Consider the following 24240-nt stretch of genomic DNA (forward strand, 5'->3'; position numbering starts at 1 on the left):
AAATAAGCTTCACACGAAAAAATGTGTAGAATCCAAAGTTGATTAGTTTCGAGGGGACATCTGCTGGTGCTAAAATTAGCCCGCCACCCCAGCCCCCTTGTGTGGAAAATAGTTACAGATAAATAAAAAATACTTATTTACTTCGTAAATTTTGATTCGCTAAAACTAAAACTCTCCCTGTCTCCTCATAGGGTGAGGTTTGAGAGAGAAGAATTAGAGTTTTACAAATGACCACGAAACAAACAAAACTTAGCCGAATCTGCAGAAAAAATTAATATTTGGGACAACATTTGTAAAACTCTAATTCCTCTCTCTCAAACCCCACCCTATGGGGAGAGAGGAAGAGTTTTAGTTTTAGCGAATCAAAATTTACAAAGTAAATAAGTATTTTTAATTTATCCGTAACCATTTTCCACGCAAAAATGAGAACATGGATTTTCTTGAATTACAGCGCCAACTACCAAGAATCAAAACAAATGTTTAAGACAAAATGTACGTAGTTTTTTAAGTCGAATCTGATTCTGCAAAAAAAATGTGGGTTCCCATTTGAAATTTTAAAGTTGCCTCCCACCCAACCCCCACGGGGCTGAGGTGGAGGGCTAATTCTAGCACCAGCAGATGTCCCCCACGAAAATAATCAACTTTGGATTCTACACATTTTGTCGTGTGAAGCTCATTTTTAGAGTTATTCTAGTTTGTCAACTTAAAATTTACAACCTGTATAACAATATCTAACAATTAACACAATTATCGTCAAACAGAAGTATGTATACTGTAAATCAACGTAATTGCTTCATGCTTCGAGCGAACTGAAGGAAGGAAACGTAAGAAAACCTGCTGCGAAACGTACGAACTTCACCCTGTTGCAATACGAATTTTCTGTAGGTGGATGATAAAATCGTATAGCTTAAATATTTCAAACGAATGGTAATTAAATCAGCCGAGTTAGCGAGGATACAAATCGTTTCATTTCCAACAATTCGTGCAGCAACAACTCCTCATTCGCACGGCGATCATTTTAGGAAACCTTACTACAATTGGAGAAGACTAACACTCTTTGTCCGTGAAACACACAGAATTTATTAATGTTAAAAAAACTTTTGGTTAGTATCAGAGTTTCACTGAAAGTTTATGTCCCATTTCGCAGGTGGCGTTTTCTGGATCACCAAATTTTAAGTAGTTACGAATGGTTACACAATATTTGTTGTATGTTAATGATCTATTGTCTCAGCATACTTACATACAGAATGAATCGCACCTTTCTTTCCTTCCTCAAAATTTCAATGCTTATAGCCAGCTCAAAGCTACGCTACCTGTGTTCAATAGAATTCTCTCTCGTTTCAATACTTGGCCATTTTTCTGTTTGTTCTATCTAATGCCTATGTAATTTGTGTTATCAGTGTAACTGCACATTTGAATCTTATAGTATAGAATCACACTAAAGCTCTTTTAAGTTATTATACCCCCCTTTCCTCACACTCATTTCAAATTTTCCCGAACTCTTCCTGAATTTTTTGCATGGCGAAGTCCAGCAGCTCATTCTTGGTGTTTTTAATTATTTTGATTCTTGTACATATTTTTATTTTGTAAATAGTAATGCTCTTCATGATGTGTGACTTCCGAAATTTCCCATACCTCGATGCATGCACCCATTAGTCCTAAACTGAAGTTTGATCGTTTCTACGTGGATTACCGAACCTTTAACTACTCATAGTCCGAATCCTAACAGGAATTCCACCAGTGGGCATCAAAGCCGAGAGAATGGTCGCCAAGTTGATCGCCGATTACTCTTTTATCTTCTACTGTTATTGCTTCCACTCATTTCGTACGTCAACCGTTTGCTTTTTTCACAACTGTTTCCCCGAATCCTTCACAATAAAGGTGAATCTGCCCCCCCCCCCCCCCCCCCCCACACACACACAACACGCCCAACACGCGCCTGACGGCGAATAATGATACCTTCAGCGCGGATGGGGACTACTTCGAACTCTTGCGGGAATCAGACGAAGCTGCGAGCAATGAAGATAATGGGAAATGGAAGCTGCATATACAGTGTATAACAAATTGAGAATTTGGGTTGGACGGAAAGCGTGCGCGAGTAACCGAAGCAGTTAAAGCCACCGCTCAGGCAAAACGAGAAACCGAGGTTCGGCACAAATTTACACTTACAGCCACTGGATTTATTTCAGTGCCCAATTACGGCTGAGGTCTGAATTTCTTTCACATCATATATATTCACAGCTGCCGATTCAGAAAAATGGTGCACGTTCTCTGATACACAATCAAATTATTAGTTTGTAATGAGGTACAGGAAGCCACGAGTCCCTCATGCCAAAACACCCAGGTAATATTCCTAAACAGCCCCGTAAATTTAATCGTTTAACTTCGGGTTCAATCTGTGAATTTCCGAGTACTGCTCTTAAAACATCCATGTGTGATGCATCTCCTTATTTAATTAATTTTTCTCTTCCACTTAGACGTCCTAATGATTTCATGACTACAGTGACAGATTTACATTTAAACTATTTTTTATTCGTCCGAAAATATGATTTACCAATTTTGCCATCTTCCGATGACAGAAGTTGCGCTATTAACAATTACTGGCCTACGATTGTATAGTTGACTAATTTCCCAGTTTTTAGGAAACTGGTTTCTTAGGCATACTGCGCTAGTACACAGATAGAGGAGTGGAGCTGGAATAGTAAATTATTTGAATGTCTCTGAAGGTTTAAACAGAAGTCATCGTGTATAGTACAAATTGCTTAAACTGTTCCCATGAGACTTTTTCATATATTTCTCAAATGCACTTCTGTAGAAACAAGTCTGTCACTAATCGAGCACGTCTTCTTCCAATTCTCAATCCTATCAGTTTTCCAGACGTAATACAAATACAGTTTTTCTCCCTCTTCCTTCTGATCCACGCGCATGCAATTTTTTGCCTTGAAATCTGTTTTTGAAGATTAATATCATGAGGCAACGAAACAAAGGAAATACGATCTATAAACAGTTAAGTTCTAGGTTTTTGTGTAGTGATATGGTTGCTAAAGCTCTGTCGGCTTTATTGAGAGAAGATAAAGTTTTTCGACCCACTAAGATCTTCACTAAATGCAACTGAGGACACGACTAAGCTTCTAGCGTAGATGTGGTGTAATCAATGGAATGGTTAACTTGTTTGAACCCCTTCTACAAGCAGCATGATCTTCGGCAAATGTAATCACTGTCTGAACTAACCTAGTGTGTATAATGTGAGTGCATATTGTACAGGTTTGGTACCTTTCATGATGGACCAGAATTGTAGGAAATGTTCCAATAACGAGAAGCTGTTTACGAGGAAGCTGAAAAGACTGATGGCAAAGCATTACCCGGAAGCCTATCGCGATATGGCACTTTTGGCTCGCCGTCTCCAACGTCAGTCAGCCGCCGCCGCCGCCGCCGCCGCCGCCGCCGCCGCCACCACCATCAGAACAGTTAGCAGGACCACCGACAGGTCCTGTATCTACCGCTGTTCCTGGCATCGTCTCCGACATCGACACGGCTCTGCAATCGTGAGTGGCCGCACACACGAGTAACGTGGACGTGCTCTCATCCAGTCGTCTATTGTAGTCCTTGTAAATTGATCTAGTTAACCGACTTTTCTAATTACCTAATACATGATTTATTAACATTTACTAACAGGAAACTTAATTCCATATTATTCCTAGAATCACTGTTTTGCTCCTACCTACTACCTGTCAACTGTTTTAAGTTGTGTAATTAGTCAATAAAAATGTTCAGTTCACCTAAAAAATTTCAATGACGGCACCAAACATAGGGTCCTATATACTATTCCAAGATTTGAAGATTCCAATGTTTACTTAAAATATTCTCTTGTCTCCAGTGAAAATAAGAATTGGCAGCTTAATACACGGAAAATACTAACGAGCAAAGATTGAGATGTCCAGTCGAAGAAGAGGTGATCACCTCAGATTACGGAAAGACAGAAAAGGAAATGGACCCCTTTGAATGCGTCACCTACAAATTAAGAAATGCCCATTGTAGAAATCAGACGTAGGTGGCCTATGGACCATTTAAATGTAGCGCTAGTTTAAGTTACCAGAAGAACGTAAGTATGTTCTGGAAAACCCTTCCTTGTCGTCGTACGTGTTATATATTCACATTTCGATAAGGCTTCAGGAAACTGTTATCTCTGTAACCAGAAAACACTAAGTAGATTTCTTCTGCCGAAAGAATACACAGGGCCACTGTTGTCAATCATGTAAAAGGAATTCTCCTTACTGATTACTTTTTACAGTGTAAAGCAATAATGGCTTTGAATACGAAGGAAAAAAAAGAACTCATGTTTCATCGAACACATTCCCCCTCACCCCCCCAACCCCTCCCCCCGCGCGCGCGGGCTGCTGTAAATGTTAGATATCCTAATTACTCATCCATGTAAAGAGTGTGCGCCCGCGCACGCACACGCACACACACACACACACACACACACACACAGTCTCACACTCTCACACTCTCACAGTCACACACACACACACACACACACACACTCACTTTACATGGATGAGTAATTAGGATATCTAACATTTACAGCAGCCTTGGTACCATCTCACTTCTAATTATTCTCTAAAGAAATTCGTGGATGGAAACCATTCAGAGTCTGAGGAGTAAATTATCGTACCCGTAGATGGGTATTTGGAGACATTCCAGGAAGTATTTAGGCCATCGGATCTACTCATATGGAAAACATTCGCCAAATTTCGTTAACCTAAAACGAGATTCTGTTGAAATATGCACTTTTAACTTACAAACACAATCTTTCACTGTCGGCCGAGGGAACTTCTCGCTACGCTATTTCACTCAAGTGATTTGTCGAACTGCATGTGTAACAATATAGCACTGGTCATGTCAGTACATATCGTACTCAGCAATTACTACACTTATTCACTGAAGTGACATTTGTTCATCACGGAAGTGATCCGTCTCGGATATGCATTGCAAAGCTGATCAAGTCAGCCCGAAGAATAAGGACAAATATCATCCAACGGCACCAAAAAGATTTCGATGTGATTGCTACATTCAGAGAGGCATCGTGACAGAAAGGAGCTTCCGTTGTTTTGAAGACGAACAAGAGCACGCGCATGAGTGGTTATAGTCAAGTACGTCATAGTGCAGCTTTTTGTGAACGTGCCATCGTCTTTGTGGCTATAATTTAATAGCGCTGAAGCTCAACACTAGAAAATTACATGCCATCGAACTAACTTTTAAATCGCCTAAGCATACAGCAGGGTTTCCTATGGGCATGTGAAACAACAGGAAACAGATAATTACATTTGACGTATTATCATCAGGGCAATGAAGATATGAAGATGATAGCGTCTGCTGAGTAAAACTAGTAATAACTCAAATAACACGCGACCTGTGGTAGTTTATCGGTACATTAATTCCTTACGGTCGCCGTGTTTCCCGGAGGCGATGCACGCACTAGCTAAAAATTACTATACATTTTAAGATTTTGATCTGATCCCTTACATTAAAATTTGAAGATACTGCTGTGGAACATTAGAACTAAAGTGCAGTACACTTAACATAATCTTCTAAAAGATTACAGTAACTACCTCCAGTAGTATCTATTGAAGGGACTGCCTTCATCACGCTAGCCTCTCCTTTTCTGGAGTACTGTTGCGCGGTATGGGATCCTTACCTGACATTTATTTACTTGTTTATCTTTATTCATCTAAGGAGCGTCTCACAATCATACAGGAATTGTCAAGGTAATGCAATGCAGTAAAATGCTTTATGAGAATAGGACACACAGCCAGCATTTGCCGAAGTGATTTAGAAAATACGAGTACAAGGAAAACACTAATAAGGATGGCCGAGTAGAGTAACTCTATCCACCCGAATATGAGGTCATTGTCTTAAAAGCTGCACTGCGCCGTTCGTTTGATCCCTATTGTCCAATGTTCCTTCATATACACATAGTTTGTTTCAGGTAACTTGTAAAATGAAATGTAGTTTCGTTCTTCATCGCCGCACACACTGACACCCGCAGGCGATTCCTTCAGTGTGAAGATGCGACTGTGTCCCTTGCACCAACTCTAGCCTCTTCAGAAAGTCAACCCGATGCCCGAAATTTTCTACTATGCTCCTCGATCCATCTGAAAAACTGAGTCAGCCTCTCCTCACGATGAGCTGAAATCAGGAGAATGACAAGGCATTACTATCGTGCATTTTACATCTTGACGCATAACTTCCTTGTGATCATGTACTGGAATGTGACAGGGTGTTCTAGTTATTCCCTTTCATTACTACCCATCAATCTGAGTCATCTAAGTAGTTCTGTGTAGTATGCCTTACTTATGAAGAACGTTTTAACTGCCTTTTTAAACAGATGTTTCAACAATAATTTTCATTTCGTTTGTATTGCCTTACCAATTTTAAGTGCGAACTGGCTCTTATTCCATGATTATGTATAGAACTATTAGTGAAACACTTAGTAAAGTTTTCTCTGATATGCACAACAGAAGGGTAGATGTTGTCGCTTGGTACGGTGAAGATGCACAATTTTTTAAATAGCTCTTTATAATGAGCCCGACTACGATTACTGGTCATTGTTCTTATGGCCTTTCCAGCAGTTTAACACCCGTGTCCACGTTGTATGCTTCCGCTCTCCAGAAAAAATCCCATACCTAAGAAGTCACCGTATATCACTACAAGACAATGGCTGTTACGAACTGCCGGCCTGTGTGGCCGAGTGGTTCTAGGCGCTACAGTCTGGAATCGCGCGACCGCTACGGTCGCAGGTTCGAATCCTACTTCGGGCAGGGATGTGTGTGATGTCCTTAGCTTAGTTAGGTTTAAGTAGTTCAAAGTTCTAGGGGACTGATGACCATAGCAGTTAAGTCCCATAGTGCTTAGAGCCGTTTGACTTATTGTTATGAATTAATGCTAAACCTCTAAGAGAGTAACTTTTTGATGGCATTTTTATTCATATTAACTTTGTGTGTTCATTCCATATTAGCTGACAATCAATTTTCATCATACAAAGTCTGTGCTTATTACATCACTACTAATTTATCGCCCTTCTTAAAGCGACACAGTTGTGTTACATCTTTATGTTGAAGTGCGTACTGTCTGTTTTTATGTTATTGTACACTGCCCTATCGCAAACATCTTTGTGAGTTTCATTTCTCTTCTCTAATACAAGTTCTGGTGTTTCATCATTGGCTACGATGTTGCTGTGATCAGCAAGGAGAACGTTTTCTCCATGTCTTGTACTATCTAGAAAGTCACTGATACATATTAAGAACAGACCTGGACCCAACACACTACCCTGAGAAGAAAACTATGTTCATATATTTCTTGTCTGACAACTGTTTTACTAAAAATTTATCATAAGCTGACTTCTGAAATAAAACTATATTTTATACCCTGCTCTCCAGGTAAAACTAAAACCACTCGTTCGCTATTATTCTTAACCCAGCGTTCCTAGTTTGTTTAGTACTCTTTTATAGTCAACAGTGCCAAATGCATTCCGCAAGTCTAGGCATACACCTAACCTAACCGAACACAGTCATTCTTGTCAAGAGCTTCGATTACCAATTTTGTAAACGCTGCAATGGCCGATAACGTACTTTTCCCACTATGGAAAAATTACGGTATTTTTAATGTAACTCAACAGTCTATCTTCAATTATTCACTCCCTTATTTTTTTGGAATGCCAATAGCTGTAAAACTGGTCTGTAATTTTCAATGGTTTCCACGTTACTTTTCTTCAGTAAGGCCATAACTCGGTGCATGCATCGTGTACGCTGGAAAAATATGTGAACTACACAACTCATTTATTATGTTTGTTAATGGGATTTGTATGTTATCTATGCACACCTTCAGCACGGAGAAAGGAACCTCACCTATGTCTGCTGAATTCTTATTTTTAGCTGTTTTACTGCCTTCCTGACGTCATCTCTGCTCTGTAGGTCACTGTGTGTGCTGTGCCTGTTTAAGGTAGATTTTGCTCCAGTTTCTCCGCAATGCCAGAAAAATAATCATTTAGCAAATCTGCTAATTGCTCAGGAATTTTTATAATTCTGCCTCCACCTTTGATTTTTATGGTATTACATTTGCGCCTGCCTTTTTTCAGTTTCTTGTTTACCTTTTTTCAGTTTCTTGTTTATAACATCCTACATTACTTTGATTTTATTTTCTGTATTTTTATTTTGGAATTGACTTAAGACAAAGAGAAAGTTCAAAGAAGGGCACCTAGATTTGTGTTGTCCCGAAACTGGGATGAGACTAAGACAGATGTTATAAGTGAATTGGAGTTGCATCATGAAAACAATCGACTTCTTCTTTGCAGCGACATCTTTTCACAAAATTTCTATCACCAACATTCTCTTCCCAAAGCGAAAATATTTTGTTGACGCACATCTACCTACGGAGAAACGACCATCGTGATAAAATACGTCATAGGCCACACGAAAAATTTAGGTGTTCATTTTTCCGGAGTGTTAATCAGCAGTGCAACGATCAAGAAATGGACTGAAAACGCTTCAATGAATTCTCTGCCAGGCACTTAAGTGTGAACTGTAAATGTAGATTTTTGCTAATATTTGTACGTACATTCATGCCACGCAAGCAACTCGGGGCATGACGGAGAAAAAACGTACGAGCGGCTTTTACGTAAATGAAGCGGAATTCCTCAGAATTCAATCTATACTGCCTTATTTTATGGTCTTCCGCCACACACCGATAGCAGGTAAACTGTTTGCAGTGTTCTCATTCGCTGGCTCTCGAAAATTTGTCATTATCCTTGCTCTAAAAACTTGGCTCTGATTCTCCCTGTATGCCGTCAAGGCATTCACACCTGTGGGACAGTATTCAAGAATGGATGACAAGGATAAACTGTTTCCTGAAAGAGTAAACTGGCTGTAAGTCTTGCTGTAAGTGAATCTGTCGTTCGCTCCCCCGCTAAGTTTTTTTTTTCTGTTCTCACATAACATACCGCATAATTATTACCTCTAAATTCTATCGTCGTAACTACGGCCTGAAGTACGGCTGACGCCGCAGTAGAAAATTATTAAATCTTCCCCCGGTTACAGCGCTACCGTTCACCATAGAAAGCAGAAAACTTTGTAATCTTCCAGAGGGAGAAAATTTAATAAATAATCGCATCCACAGCGAATAAACAGACAGAACCTCCTAGCCTGTTATACATGTTCTTATTTAAAGTGCCAAATCATGACATCATTAAGTTCAAAAAATGGTTCAAATGGCTCTGAGCACTATGGGACTCAACTGCTGAGGTTATTAGTCCCCTAGAACTTAGAACTAGTTAAACCTAACTAACCTAAGGACATCACAAACATCCATGCCCGAGGCAGGATTCGAACCTGCGACCGTAGCGGTCTTGCGGTTCCAGACTGCAGCGCCTTTAACCGCACGGCCACTTCGGCCGGCACATCATTAAGTGTTTTTGATCTTCCTGTTTGGAGTTTTGAGAGTCGTGTTGCATAATTGCACATAAAATCAAAATTCCTGTAGTCACCTAGCATCTCAATTAAAACTTCGACTTGCTCGTGTAACCTTAATGAGTGTCCGTCTTCCTTATCAAAATGAAGTCTTGCGTTTTCCGTCCTTATGAAAAATTCTCAGTCCATTTCACTTCCTGGTTGAAGTCATTACGTCAGAAAGAGGAATAAATCAGCTAGCATCGTAGCAGAATGACCAGCTCACCGGTCAAATGACTTTTAAATCACCTCTCCGTGCGCCAAAGGAAACGACTGTTTCTTCCTGCAGCAACAAGCGAGTTGCGCAATCGTGACCAGATAGCTAAGGAACCGTACCCATTGGAGTGTTGCCTGCAACTCCGGTATAAAAGCGCCGCTCCGTGAGCATGTGGCCAGAAAGCACAGCAGAGCGCCATGCAGACGAGCGCGGTGATACTCGTAGTAACCTTGGGGCTAGCGGCGCTGACCAGCGGGCAGCAGTTGCCCTCACTTGGGGCACGCGACATCTCACAGCTGCTCAAGGACTCGCAGCTCGTCAAGAGGGAGATCGACTGCGTACTGCAACGAGCAGCTTGCGATAGGCTGGGCAGGAGCCTCATGAGTAAGTGGTACTTTACTTTGCTCATTTTCTAAGGCAAGCATCTTTCCTGTTACGCATCTAGATTTCTGCTAGCGCTCTCAATGTTAATCACGAGCAAATGTTCAAATTAGTGAATATGGTTTGCAATGAATATTACATTAAGAGATCACTCACGTGACATTTGCGAACCGAAATTTTTGTACCTGTGCCACCTTAACCGAAGGTCGTTTTAAGGCTGCGAGGAGTACTCGTGCTCTGCGGCACCTGGTGAATCTTCGCCATGGAACTCGTGGCCCCTTCCTTGAAGCACGAATTCACTCAGCCATTGACAATTATCGCAGTGTAAAACTGGGAGGTATTGTTCTCTCCTGCGCTGCGTTTTCGCTGATACTGCAGCCCAAATCTTTAGCTGTAACTCATCCACTGACAGTTACCTTTATAAAACAAAATCAGATGACTTTGTTCACCTTTGTCATCACACTCCAAAATTCTTGCTATCCCCTGAAAGGAGCAGGATTGTTCTTCGCAAGGGTAACTCACACTTAGTGCGCCCAGTTCTTCGATGACACAAAACCTGAGACGTATTACTTAAGTGACGGGAGCAATTAGATTTGACAACAAAGTAACTAAACCTGCAACAATACGGCTTTGTTTACAATCATTTCTTGATATGAGCACAAACTAATCGTATACAAATAATGTAATTAATATCAGGTTTTTCTCAACAGCAGAATAGAAAGGATAATACAGACAATGTAGCTGTAACATTAGCAGAACGTTGCCCAACGAAGTTCCGAGAGAAATAAAGAGTTAACTCAAATGATATAAGAAGCGTCTTCATGTTTTGTGTAACTTTTAGTTTTTACCATTCCACTTTCGATAGTTGCTGTCATCTATAGTTCTCACGGGGATCCTCTGATGGTGATGTTCGCTGTTTAGTAACAAAAGAACATTTCGTAAGACCGAAAAGTTTTGTTAACTTACTTCACTGTCCCTGTAGGTTTACGACTTACAGCACGTCTGATAGTCACGTGCTGATCATGAACCCCGTAATTATCTGATAAAATACCTAGTCCACTTGCTTCGATACAAATATGTACTCCGTCATGGAAAAACAGTCTACGTTAAAAAATGCAGACAACCCAAGTAGTTTTCTACAAAAACTACTGAATCAGTCACTAACGCTCGCAGTTTACATTACTGGCAAAGTGAATGACGTAACTGGTGTTTTACCGAAGTTACACATTCTTTTGCTTTTTAACCCTATAACAATGAAGGAGGGAAATGTTACACTGTCGCTAAACCATCGTAAATTTTAGCACTATATACTTTATTCAAAGGAAGTCATAATTTATAATTTATGCACTATAGTTGCGGTCACGAACGATGGCGGTCGAGTTTAGGCTTGTTCTGCGCACCTACGTCACGCATTCTCCAACAGCCTATTCTGAATGCCGTAGCTGATGAGAGCATTAAACGCGATCGTAGCGAATTGTTTAGTGAATTTTTATTCCATTTGCGCGGTGGTCTAGCGGTTCTGGCGCTGCAGTCCGGAGCCGCGGGACTGCTACGGTCGCAGGTTCGAATCCTGCCTCGGGCATGGGTGTGTGTGATGTCCTTAGGTTAGTTAGGTTTAAGTAGTTCTAAGTTCTAGGGGACTTATGACCTAAGATGTTGAGTCCCATAGTGCTCAGAGCCATTTGAACCATTTTGAACCATATTCCATTTGTTGCGAGTTGTCATCGCTGATGGTTATGGTAAGTGATACATTCCGCATAAGCAAGGGAGAGGCATAATTTACAGGATATGCGCTTTCTTCAGGCGGAAATCACGCGCATGCACTTAACGCAACTGTCGCTTGGAATCGTCAACAATGCAATCCTTTTCCCTGGCTCGACATGCGCGAACCGCCATCATTCGTGGATAGGACTATATTTAATTAAGATTATAAGGTCTCCAATGGTATTTCACATACATAGTAAGTACAAAGTGTTTTGTTTTACATCCCACACCGGCAATACCAGATTGAAGGGAACCGCAAATTGATACCAACTGCAATCGTAAGTTTTACGAGGGTTTATTAACCTAGGGTTAAATAGGAATATTGTGGAATAAGAGGGGAACTAAAATTCGCGTTCATGTACAGAAGCAGCACAGCTTAGTTGAATGTCGTTAAAAATAACTGAGCAGTACGAATTTCAGTTCGTATAATAAGCCAGCACATCAATTTACGAAACCATGACGAATGAGCTGAATAACAAGGTACTGGTCCCCATCTCCACGAAATAGCTAACAGATCCCACACTGAAAACTTCACACGCGTCTTGAGGTGAAATCAACACGACTTTTCACCTCACGTTTCCCCAAAAAAGGATTTAACCCAATCACAGTGACCAACAACCACTTATTTTTAAAAAAAACATCCAGTGTAAAACATCACAACAACTGTTATTCAACACTGGTTGAGACTGACCAATTCCTACCTAGCCTTGCCTTACAGATATGAAACTTCGGTAAGTTTAGGAAGACATGTATCCACTTATCACGATTTCCAGGACTGGCACGTATGTTTCATTCTGAACTGAAGCTTTAGTTTAACCACAGAGGCTACTGGGTAGGCTTGGTAAGTTACAGTAAGCCGAAATCTGTTTTCCTCATTCACTTTACTGAATTACATGCAAATAGTGAAGAACGTGGACGACGATATGATGCTTAACGATTATCGTTCATATTGCCTTCCTCCGCAAATGCAGAAGCATGGACAATTTAATGTAGCTTTAAACGTGAAATCTCTCTCCTCATCAAGTCGGTACTATGATAAACCGCAAAGAAATCACATAAATCCTTTGGTGAAAAGTACGCCTTCATCTACATCTACATCTACATCTATACTCCGCGAGCCACCTTACGGTGTGTGGCGGAGGGTACTTATTGTACCACTATCTGATCCCCCCTTCCCTGTTCCATTCACGAATTGTGCGTGGGAAGAACGACTGCTTGTAAGTCTCCGTATTTGCTCTAATTTCTCGGATCTTTTCGTTGTGATCATTACGCGAGATATATGTGGGCGGTAGTAATATGTTGCCCATCTCTTCCCGGAATGTGCTCTCTCGTAATTTCGATAATAAACCTCTCCGTATTGCGTAACGCCTTTCTTGAAGTGTCCGCCACTGGAGCTTGTTCAGCATCTCCGTAACGCTCTCGCGCTGACTAAATGTCCCCATGACGAATCGCGCTGCTTTTCGCTGGATCATGTCTATCTCTTCTATTAATCCAACCTGGTAAGGGTCCCATACTGATGAGCAATACTCAAGAATCGGACGAACAAGCGTTTTGTAAGCTACTTCTTTCGTCGATGAGTCACATTTTCTTAGAATTCTTCCTATGAATCTCAACCTGGCGCCTGCTTTTCCCACTATTTGTTTTATGTGATCATTCCACTTCAGATCGCTCCGGATAGTAACTCCTAAGTATTTTACGGTCGTTACCGCTTCCAATGATTTACCACCTATGGCATAATCGTACTGGAATGGATTTCTGCCCCTATGTATGCGCATTATATTACATTTATCTACGTTTAGGGAAAGCTGCCAGCTGTCGCACCATTCATTAATCCTCTGCAGGTCTTCCTGGAGTACGTACGAGTCTTCTGATGTTGCTACTTTCTTGTAGACAACCGTGTCATCTGCAAATAGCCTCACGGAGCTACCGATGTTGTCAACTAAGTCATTTATGTATATTGTAAACAATAAAGGTCCTATCACGCTTCCTTGCGGTACTCCCGAAATTACCTCTACATCTGCAGATTTTGAACCGTTAAGAATGACATGTTGTGTTCTTTCTTCTAGGAAATCCTGAATCCAATCACAAACCCGGTCCGATATTCCGTAAGCTCGTATTTTTTTCACTAAACGTAAGTGCGGAACCGTATCAAATGCCTTCCTGAAGTCCAGGAATACGGCATCAATCTGCTCGCCAGTGTCTACGGCACTGTGAATTTCTTGGACAAATAGGGCGAGCTGAGTTTCACATGATCTCTGTTTGCGGAATCCATGTTGGTTATGATGAAGGAGATTTGTATTATCTAAGAACGTCATAATACGAGAACATAAAACATGTTCCATTATTCTACAACAGATTGACGTAAGCGAAATAGGCCTATAATTATTCGCATCTGATTTATGACCCTTCTTGAAAATGGGAACGACCTGCGCTTTCTTCCAGTCGCTAGGTACTTTACGTTCTTCCAGAGATCTACGATAAATTGCTGATAGAAAGGGGGCAAGTTCTTTAGCATAATCACTGTAGAATCTTACGGGTATCTCGTCTGGTCCGGATGCTTTTCCGCTACTAAGTGATAGCAGTTGTTTTTCAATTCCGATATCGTTTATTTCAATATTTTCCATTTTGGCGTCCGTGCGACGGCTGAAGTCAGGGACCGTGTTACGATTTTCCGCAGTGAAACAGTTTCGGAACACTGAATTCAGTATTTCTGCCTTTCTTCGGTCGTCCTCTGTTTCGGTGCCATCGTGGTCAACGAGTGACTGAATAGGGGATTTAGATCCGCTTACCGATTTTACATATGACCAAAACTTTTTAGGGTTCTTGTTTAGATTGTTTGCCAATGTTTTATGTTCGAATTCGTTGAATGCTTCTCTCATTGCTCTCTTTACGCTCTTTTTCGCTTCGTTCAGCTTTTCCTTATCAGCTATGATTCGACTACTCTTAAACCTATGATGAAGCTTTCTTTGTTTCCGTAGTACCTTTCTTACATGATTGTTGTACCACGGTGGATCTTTCCCCTCGCTTTGGACCTTAGTCGGTACGAACTTATCTAAGGCGTACTCATTTGCCCTCTGATCTAGATAAAGCGAAAAATAACGATCAAAATGCTATATCCTAGCACTTCTATTTCACATACCAAATCAAATGTATGTATCCACTTTGTTGATTAGTTTTAATTCGAGTAAAAGGTCTCTGTTATCAATACTGCAGTGAGAAAACAGCAGAATTTGATCCGAAAAAAGTGCGAACTCTTAAAACATTTATGATCTATAACTAATGCTTTATATTGTCTCCTAGATAGGGTGATTTTCCTGTTACAGGGGCGATTCCGGAGGTAATAACCAACAAGTGCAGGAGGTGCACGCCCACACAGCTCGCTAATGTAAACAAGCTGAAGGCCTTCCTCCACCAGAACTATCCGGGTGTCTGGGAGCAAGTGGAGAGCAAGTATAGTAAGGCTTGATCGTATTCTGAAGACTGACTGAGTCACACATTTAATTTATTTATAAACAACATTTTTATGTCGACAAATAAACTAATTCTTTTCAAAAATTATCAGTTTTTGACTATAGCACTTAGGCTAAATCGTTTACCCCAAAGTTAATCATCCTGTATCGTGCTACTGTTTCGTACTGACGTTGAGAAAGCTACATGTGAAGTACAGTATTTCTCTACAGCCTAAGTATTGCACTACAAGTACATCCTCTCGCTGAAGTTACAATATTGCCATACAAACGTAAGAAGTGTCTGTTCAATACTTAAGACGTGTGGTTAATTCCTGAAAACTTCCTACACATACACCAATAATGTAACATTTACTCCCTATACGTCTGTGAACAAAGCTCGAATCCCTGTCGATAAATCGCCTTTCGCTTTGGTAATGAAGCTGAGGAGAACACTAACCGGAGTCGGCGAACAGTTATTTAACTGCACTGAGGCATAACAGTGGCATTTAGCCCGTCAGAGCGTAGACATGTTCAGCTTGTTGGCGCTTCTCTTGACAAGTGAAGCGGAAGAGTTAATGTTCATATGTGCAGAGATGTTGATTTGATTTGTAACCTAGCTATCTAATATTTTACTATCCTTGTTTTTATTTGTTTTTAAAGAGAATATTTTGTGATGATTTAATACGAAGTCGAAACCGATCATGATACCAGACATTCAGTCAGTTACGTTATTCACAAAACAGTATCAGTTCAGACTCCTGCGGGATGTGGGATGTAGGATGGAAAGGAAAATATTTATACGCTCAACGTATTTCCCTTTTGTCCTCCACAGAAGTTCGGTACCCTTGTTATGATTTCATGACGAAACCGAGGGAAGATCTTTCGGTTGAAGAGCGTCTAATGGGAAATCCTCAGTCCTTGCTGACACACATTGACTAGTGAATAATAACATGACTAACACAGGAGTCGCTCCAAAGTGTTTGTGTCCTTCAATGGAAAGGGAAACGACAGGCAAAATGCAGCGTTAAAAATAAAGCACCGCAGTGCTTGAACGTCTAACGCAGATAAAACCTACTACTTCATGTTAAGTAAAACTGAAAATCCGATTCGGTAATTCCCCATTACGAAAAATGTTTATTGACAGTTTGTCTTTTAGCTACACTGAAGTCAAGTACCCGTTGTTTCGCGAAGTTGTTAGTCTCGATCCGAAAGATAAATAAAACCCTCAAATTACAAATAAGATACAAATCTCAGCCACAGTTGATACAATTATCAACAACTGACAACATTACTGATAAGGTAAAAATAACATTACACGAAGATAATGCTCACTTACAGTTCCGTGCCGTTTTGTTTCTGTTAGCTGTCTCACCAATATAGCCGAGCTTTATAGATACCATATTTCTCACAAGAAGAATACCTCACAAGAGACACTGACTTCTACCTTGGTCCCAATAACGTATAGTTCACAGTAACTTTGAAACTGTAAAAGCTGAAAATATGTGATAAAAATACTTAAAAGACGCCCCATTAGCATAATTTATAATAAAAGTTTTGCTGTCAAACGGTATGTAAGTTATTGTAAACGGTATGTAAGTAAGTCTAACACGACCTATGTCGCTAATGAGTTTTTAGACAAGGAACCTAGTCTCAGTTTACGAACAGCAATGTTTTTAGCTGCAAATTCACCCGGTCCACTAAATCACTTGGTGGTTTAACATTCCGTTGAAGACGAGCTTATTAAAGACGGGACACAATCTCTGATTAGGCAACGATGTGAAATCATAACGGTCGCGTCATTTTTAAAGGAATTATTCCGTTATTTGCCTTAAATGATTTTGGGAAACAAGGAAACCCCAAATCTGAATGGCTGGACGGGGAACTGGATCGCTGTCCTCCCGAATACGAGTACAGCGGCTAAGCACGGTACCCCAGTGCTACAACCATAACGGTAAAATAATGTATGTTCTATGAAAATCGTTACCATGCAGTGAAGCAGAAATATCATCGAATTATCAGTTGATAACTCAAAATTATATTACTTCAGTGCAATGTGAATCTTGACAGACCCGACTGCGAAGGAGCTAACAATCCCACCGTATTCTGTACGTGTGCTTTCTATGGAACACAACTACCACACTTCAACAGGGTACACATTCTTTGTTAAGAAGCGGTGGTAATGACTGTCGGCGGAAAGGACAGCAATTTGGTAAATGTCACGTGCAACATATTTCTAAATATTCACTGACAGCAAGTATCTGAAGAGTTTGTAATATGCTCGACAGTATATAAAAGATTTTTATTGGCTGGCATAAAGCTGCTGCTGCTTTCATGGGATCGTATGAAAGTGATATCAGAACAGAAATGACTTTTTCATTTATTGATGTACGAGTATTTGAGAAGCCCGAGCGAGGTATGAATCCTCTCAAGACAATACTCTCCGCAGAGTTCGAAACAATTCAATATTTTTTCAAAACTTCAATAGCCTCTCAACAGCCTCTTCATAGAAGTTATCTTCCCGCTCATCTCGATACACTCGGTATCTAATATTTTTGCGAACGAAAATGGCGGCCGCTCCAGCTCCATTGTCTGGGGAAACGCAGATTTAAATGAGTTGCTTTCTCGCGGCTAAAAAGTATGGATGGATTTTGCCAGCCCGGAAGAACATGTCCAGTCTCGTCACAAAAGACGAAACTACCAGTAACAATGGCAACTTATTTGCTACCAAGTTAACTTTTGTCCCTGTAAAACAGCTGAGTATTGATCATTGCTACACTAATGGCGTAGTAGTGTCTGATAATTAAAAAAAAAAGATTCAAAATTATTATTAACTTATTCAGGACCAGAATACTGAAATCTGGCAGAACAAATTCAGTTTCATCGTATGCCTCTGGTAAAGTGAACACATATTCATTAAAACACGTGTACTCGAAATTGTTCTTCAGCGCCTCATTCATGAAACGATGCACGGATGTGTAACTGCTACGGTTTCCTAGAAGAAATAACATTTGAGTAACAAGTACACCGAACGACACAGCTGTAATAGTTTGAGTGCTATTGACTTCGATAAGAATGCAGAACGCAAAGAAAAACATAGCTACTATTACAAAAACATTATTGAAGTTTTGTGCATTAGGGACTTTTCTTACGCTCCCATACATCGCCCAAAAAGCAATGGCGACCGATCTGAGTGTGTTACCAACGCGACGCCAAAAGGAACTAGAAAGTTATGCTTGAACGTCGTCCGATGACATCCAAGAACCGTTATCACTTTCTCTGCGTCAGAAGCCGGAAGCAGCGCATGCTAACGCCTGGTCGTGTAATAGCGTCTACGTAGAACGTGTCTCTCACGCTAGGCTGTCTCACAGGGCCGCGAATTCTTGTTCCAAGCTGTTGAGTACAGCAAAACAACTAGAAGAAACTTAACGATTTAAGAACTGTAGAATACTCTTCCAAATTATATTACAATAAAGTGTGGCAGCATCCGAAGACCTGAGATATAGTAACAGCTCCACGAGAGACGCATTAATTCACCCCGTTCAAACTGACACAGCTGTGGCTCAAAGTACTGTGATTAGGATAATCCAATTTCATACATAATTTTCAGTTCATATTTCAATCGAGTCCTGTTCAAGGTACTGTTTTTTTTGTCTTTTTTATGATTATATTATTTAGCTTGGTCTACCGCGTTTCAAATACAAAGTGAAACGTAGGCAGCTGACCGCGAGAGAGAGAGAGAGACACACACATAGAGAGGGAGAGGGAGTGTGTGTGTGTGTGTGTGTGTGTGTGTGTGTGTGTGTGTGTGTGTGAGAGAGAGAGAGAGAGAGAGAGAGAGAGAGAAATAAAAGGAATGTAAAAACTAAACCTTGTTCGATATATTCAACAGTTCCAGAAGTGTATCAGCTTAACAACTGAAGTTAACTAGAGTCATTGGCAATGCCATTCGTAAGTTAAGCACAATTCCCGAGAATAGCAAGTCTTCTGCCACAATGACTCTCTCAACGAGATGGCACTAAGATTGCACGATTCCCACTTGTAAATCGGTCAACCCCTTATATTCCTTTCTTAGTGCAGATGTGTAACTATACAAGCGATTTTGAACGTTCTTTTAGTCATTTTCTTTCTCTACCCTCTGAACACTTGAATTATGTGTCTGTAAGTAGCCATACCATTCGACAAACATTATTAGTGAAAATGCAACTCTAGAGCTTAATCAAGGCATTCAAATGAGTATCTGTGGTCTCCGTGAGCCATAATCATTTTTATCTCTCTCCTTTATACGTAAGTGTCTTTGCTTTGTTCGTGTCTTCTTGGGTCTTGTGTGCCATATGTGTTATACGTTTGTTCGTTGTATATCATTTAGCATTGAGTGAGTGCAGTAGAATGTGCTGGTTTGTTTGAAGATGAAGTGGTCTATTACAGTGTGCAGCAATATGTCTACCAGTGTTGTCAATACAAGTAGATAATCGGCGGAAAACGCGTGCGACTGCACTCTGAACAGGTTACAACGTTTAAGAGTTGGTTGGTTTTGTGCACAAAGAGACCAAAATACAAGTGGTTAAGAGTTAAGGAATAACGTGTCGTTATCTGAACTCCAGGAAATACTGTTGTTCAAAAGAAGGCTTGTTTTACTCAATGAAGATGACGACCAATTATTTTATTGAAGTGCCGAAGATGAAGTAACATGAGAACTACGGAGACAGGGCAATCAGGAACGTGCTTGTTCTCGAAATACTGGTAAAATGTGTCTTAGAAGTAGCTGAAACAAAGATGACAAGGCTAGAGCGAAAAAATTCTTACTATTGATCAATCTTCACGTATGCACATAAAAGAATCAAAAACTGCAGTGGCCTTGTGGCAGAAACTGGAATCGCTGTTTGGCGACTCTGGTTTTGCAAGAAAAACAATCTTATTTCTAATGTTATTATCAACACACGTAGAAATATGTGATTCAGTGACAAGCTCTGTACATCAATTAGCATGCAATGCTCAAAAAGTATTTGGAATTGGTTTTGCGATTAGTGATGAATGGATTGGGTCATTACTGGTACGAGGATTACTCGAAAAATACTCTCCGACGATTATGGCTACTGAAAATTCATGAATTCTTATTACAATAGATGCAATTAAAAGCAAGCTTCTCGAATGTAAGATGACGTTGCCACTGGTAATGCCTTTAGAGCTAAGAATCGGCGAAATAAACAAAGGTATTTTCGCCAAAATAGGACTTCTGTGTTATCACTGAGAAATAACAATGAACCTAAACTTTTAAATCGTGTACGACACCTACATCAAAGCACGGAAGTTCTCCAGTAAGAGCAAAAAACCAGTACATCCTTAAAGTAAATGCCGCAAAAGAGATGATAATAATAACATCAGACAAAACAGAACTTCAGAAGGCTTCATTCCAACGTTTTTAAGTAGTTCATTTAAAAGAAGTGAATGGTATGTTAATTCGGGTGCTACATGCATCTCAGAGCAAATAAAAATTGGACGAAGGATATAGTGAACAATGTTATCACGTATAAAATAGTGGCAACGAATAAGACTGAAATCCCAATGTTGTGCTCTGGAGAAGATGATTTAATAACAGTAATTAGAAAGACATGAACCACGAAGTCTCATGGGTAGCTGCTTGTTCCGCATCAGCGTGATCCGAATACAGGGGGTTTACGTGGTTAATTCCTATCAACAGAAAACTTTGGTTACTGACTTAGTCAATAATTAAGGTTACACAAAAAAATTAAAGAGAAATTTTCGATTGTAAATTACCTGTAATTTCTACAGGCGGGGGTGCCGTACACATCGAAAAGTCATCCTGCATATGTTACTGGTAAACAGTTTACACAAAGTTCCACTATATGCTACGTCACTCTCTAAGCTGTACACAACTGACGCAGCCACCATCAATTCACGTAACTTGGTATATACGAGGGTAGGGCGGAAAGCTCTTAACCTGGCTCAGAGACTGCGTTGATGTCAACAAAGCTTTGTTTCTGTTATGCATTTGGGCAATCGCTAAGTACCAGCTTGACGTACAACAATGATTAGATTGCTAAACTTTTTAAATGCAGTTCTGTTTTGTTTCATTCAAATATAATTCTACTTTATCACAATATTATTAGTTTTTGGACATTATACCGCCAATTAAAAGTTATCCTTAGTTAGTGGATATTTATAACCAGACTCTTCCTTTATGTAAACCTTAACCAACAGAAGTCTTCATTCAAATGCGAATGTATGTCTATTGAAAATAATTTATATGTGAAGGACGTTACATAAATGTAACCACAAATGGAAAATAACGAGGAACACAGTACATGGCGACCGATGATTAAGGATTTAAGATTTAACTAAATGCTGCAGACAATCAAAAGAAAAGATAACGATATATTTCGCGCGATAAATTAACTGTGAGATAGCTTTGTGCTAGACAATATCGTAAACAGTCAAATACTGAAATAAGCCGGCATTTACTACAACCCAGACAACGGCCCACCACATCACATAAGGGACGGAGTAGCGGTGTGTGGAAGGCGATAGCCTAACACAAAAAATATCTAAGTTGATTTCATCAGCCGGAAAGGTTATTATCGATGTTCTTGGGTCTGTATCAGGGATTATATTTGTTATCCTGCAAATCGGTAAAACATTAACTGGTGAACCTTAAGAAAGACTTCTGGACGGAGTACATAAAAATTACGTGAAATGAGTTCTGGATTGTAAAATAAATCTTTCGTATATACGATGCACTACTTTGACTGTTGGAAAATGAAGGAAGAAATAGGATATGGCTTTGCTGAAATAATAATCCCCTCCGGAACTGTAGTGACTGAACACTTCAGAGAAAACTTGTAGAATACCGCGGATAAATTTCTTGATCATGTTAAGATATCATACTGGTCCTGTAAGGATAGATGCCAGACAAAAGGCCGAAACACTGAATCCCGTCTTCCAAAATGATTTCTCTGCGGAAGATCGTGAAGCGGTTCCCCTTTTCAGCCATCGTATAAAGCCGAAATGAAAGGTATTAAAATAAGTGATCGCACAGCAGAAAATTGACTGAAATCACTAAATATGCGAAAGAAAAATGAAGTTGATGGGATACTGACACGATTCTATGCAGATTATACGAAAATACCTTGTGCTCCGACTAACAATAGTTTATCGAAGGGTGCTGTAGCAACGAAGCGTCCTGTACGATTACAAAGGGCGCTTGTCATTTCCATTTTGAAGAAGGGCCGTCAGACAAATGTACATAATAACTACAAGCATTTATGATGGGCGTTTATTTACCACAAAATTATGAAACACGTTTTATGCTGGCGCATTGTGACATTTTTGGAGAACTAATCCTTGCTTTGTAGGTGTTTACATGGATCCTGTTACCAGCGATCTTATTGAAATCAACTCTATTTATTCCTGCATGAGATTCAGAAAGCGGTAGGTAACTGCGCCCAGATTGGTGACGTGTAGCTTGACTTCAGGAAAATATTCGATAAATTTCAACACTGTTGCCTGCAGAGCAATATATGAACTTACGAAGAATCGGACCAACTTTGTACGTACTCGACACGTTGTTTTTAGCGGCTCGAAACGTCAGATGTAAAAGCAATTTTGGCGACAGCCGAGAGTAAATTATAAGTGCGTCATAGTTTTAAAAATGTATAAACAACATGGTGGATAGCGTAGGAAGTCCCTAAGACTGTTCGCGGTATTTCTGTTGTATATAGTCACGCCACGACATAAGGAAACTGTAGCGACATACAGGAACGTCCAAAGCGTCAACCCTTGGATCAGTAATTGTTAGCTGTTTTTCCAACACAAAGAAAGTGTTCGACACACGATTGGTGATAAATCGCTAAAAACTGCTATAACAGTAAAATTTCAACGAGTATGCGACAGTAGCTATCTGAAGTGGAATGACCACATAAAACCTTGCTGGAAGAGAAGCCAATGCCAGACGGAGATTCGTTGCGCAGAAATCTTACGGAAAAGTAATTCGTCTTCGAAAGGACTAATTTATTAAAGCGCTTGTTCGACCGACTTTTCAATATTTCTCGTCAGCCTGAGACATTTGTCAGGTGGGTACAACTAAAAGAGTAAATAAGAAAAAAATATGGAGGAGAATCACGCTTTCCGTAACTGATTCATTTAGAATGCACAACAGCGTCGCGCGGATGTCTTGAAACTCTAGTGGCAGGCGCTACAAGAGAAGTGCTTTGCATCAGTGAAACGTTAACTGTCAAAATTTTGGGAATGTACCTTCCAAGAAGGTTCAGGTAATATATTACTTTATCCGCGTAGCACTAGTGAAGTCACCATGAAATGAAAACCAGAAAATACCAGCTCACACGGATATTTACCTACAGTCTTTCTTCCGTTCGTGAATACAAAAGGTGTGAATTGACAGCAGTACTTCTACACAACTACGGAAGGCGACTTCCGGGGTACTGACGTAGACAGCACTCGTACAGGCAGAAACGGAAGTCAACAATTTAGTCTCTCGCTTTTGTTTTTACTTACGGCGACGCCCGCACTATAAGTACCAGGGTATAAACGTCCTACACCGTAGGTATCTATAGCTTCAGTTACTAACAAGCGCTTGAGCGGTGATCGGTTTTAATTCAAGTGATTAAAAAAAAAGTCGTGATCGGATCCGGCTGACAAGGGGAGGACACGTAATAGCGTAAAATTACTCATCACAGGCTACGTGTCAACGTGCTGTGTTAATTTCACACGTCTCTGTATGTCTCACTGATCGTGGGTAGTTACCCTACGAACTACAAGAACAACGTGAGTTTTACAGAATCACTATTTAACTATGTGAAGTGGCATGTAAATTCTGCCGAAACGTTGGAAGAGTTACTCTCGTAACCGTTAAAATCAAGCGCGTTCTGGAACATTTGATTTTAGATATGGT

The 24240-nt window shown here is 40.2% G+C and overlaps 2 protein-coding genes across 2 annotated transcripts in view; one reads left to right on the top strand and one right to left on the bottom strand.

The window, feature by feature from the left end:
* The window catches only part of LOC126255223 (ejaculatory bulb-specific protein 3-like), a 32910-nt gene extending 17572 nt beyond the window's left edge, over nucleotides 1-15338 (top strand). Inside the window, exons 2-3 of the mRNA XM_049955376.1 lie at nucleotides 3265-3545; nucleotides 15189-15338. Coding sequence (XP_049811333.1) covers nucleotides 3265-3545; nucleotides 15189-15206 — 299 coding nt within the window. The 3' untranslated portion in view covers nucleotides 15207-15338. The remainder of the gene's footprint in view (nucleotides 1-3264; nucleotides 3546-15188) is intronic.
* LOC126260842 (peripheral plasma membrane protein CASK-like) overlaps nucleotides 1-24240 on the bottom strand; it is a gene marked incomplete at its 3' end in the record, with an annotated part of 722990 nt that overhangs the window by 153741 nt on the left and 545009 nt on the right. The gene's annotated exons all lie outside the window — the stretch shown is intronic.

This window comes from Schistocerca nitens, chromosome 1 (genome assembly GCF_023898315.1).
Source record: "Schistocerca nitens isolate TAMUIC-IGC-003100 chromosome 1, iqSchNite1.1, whole genome shotgun sequence".
NCBI lineage: Eukaryota > Metazoa > Arthropoda > Insecta > Orthoptera > Acrididae > Schistocerca > Schistocerca nitens.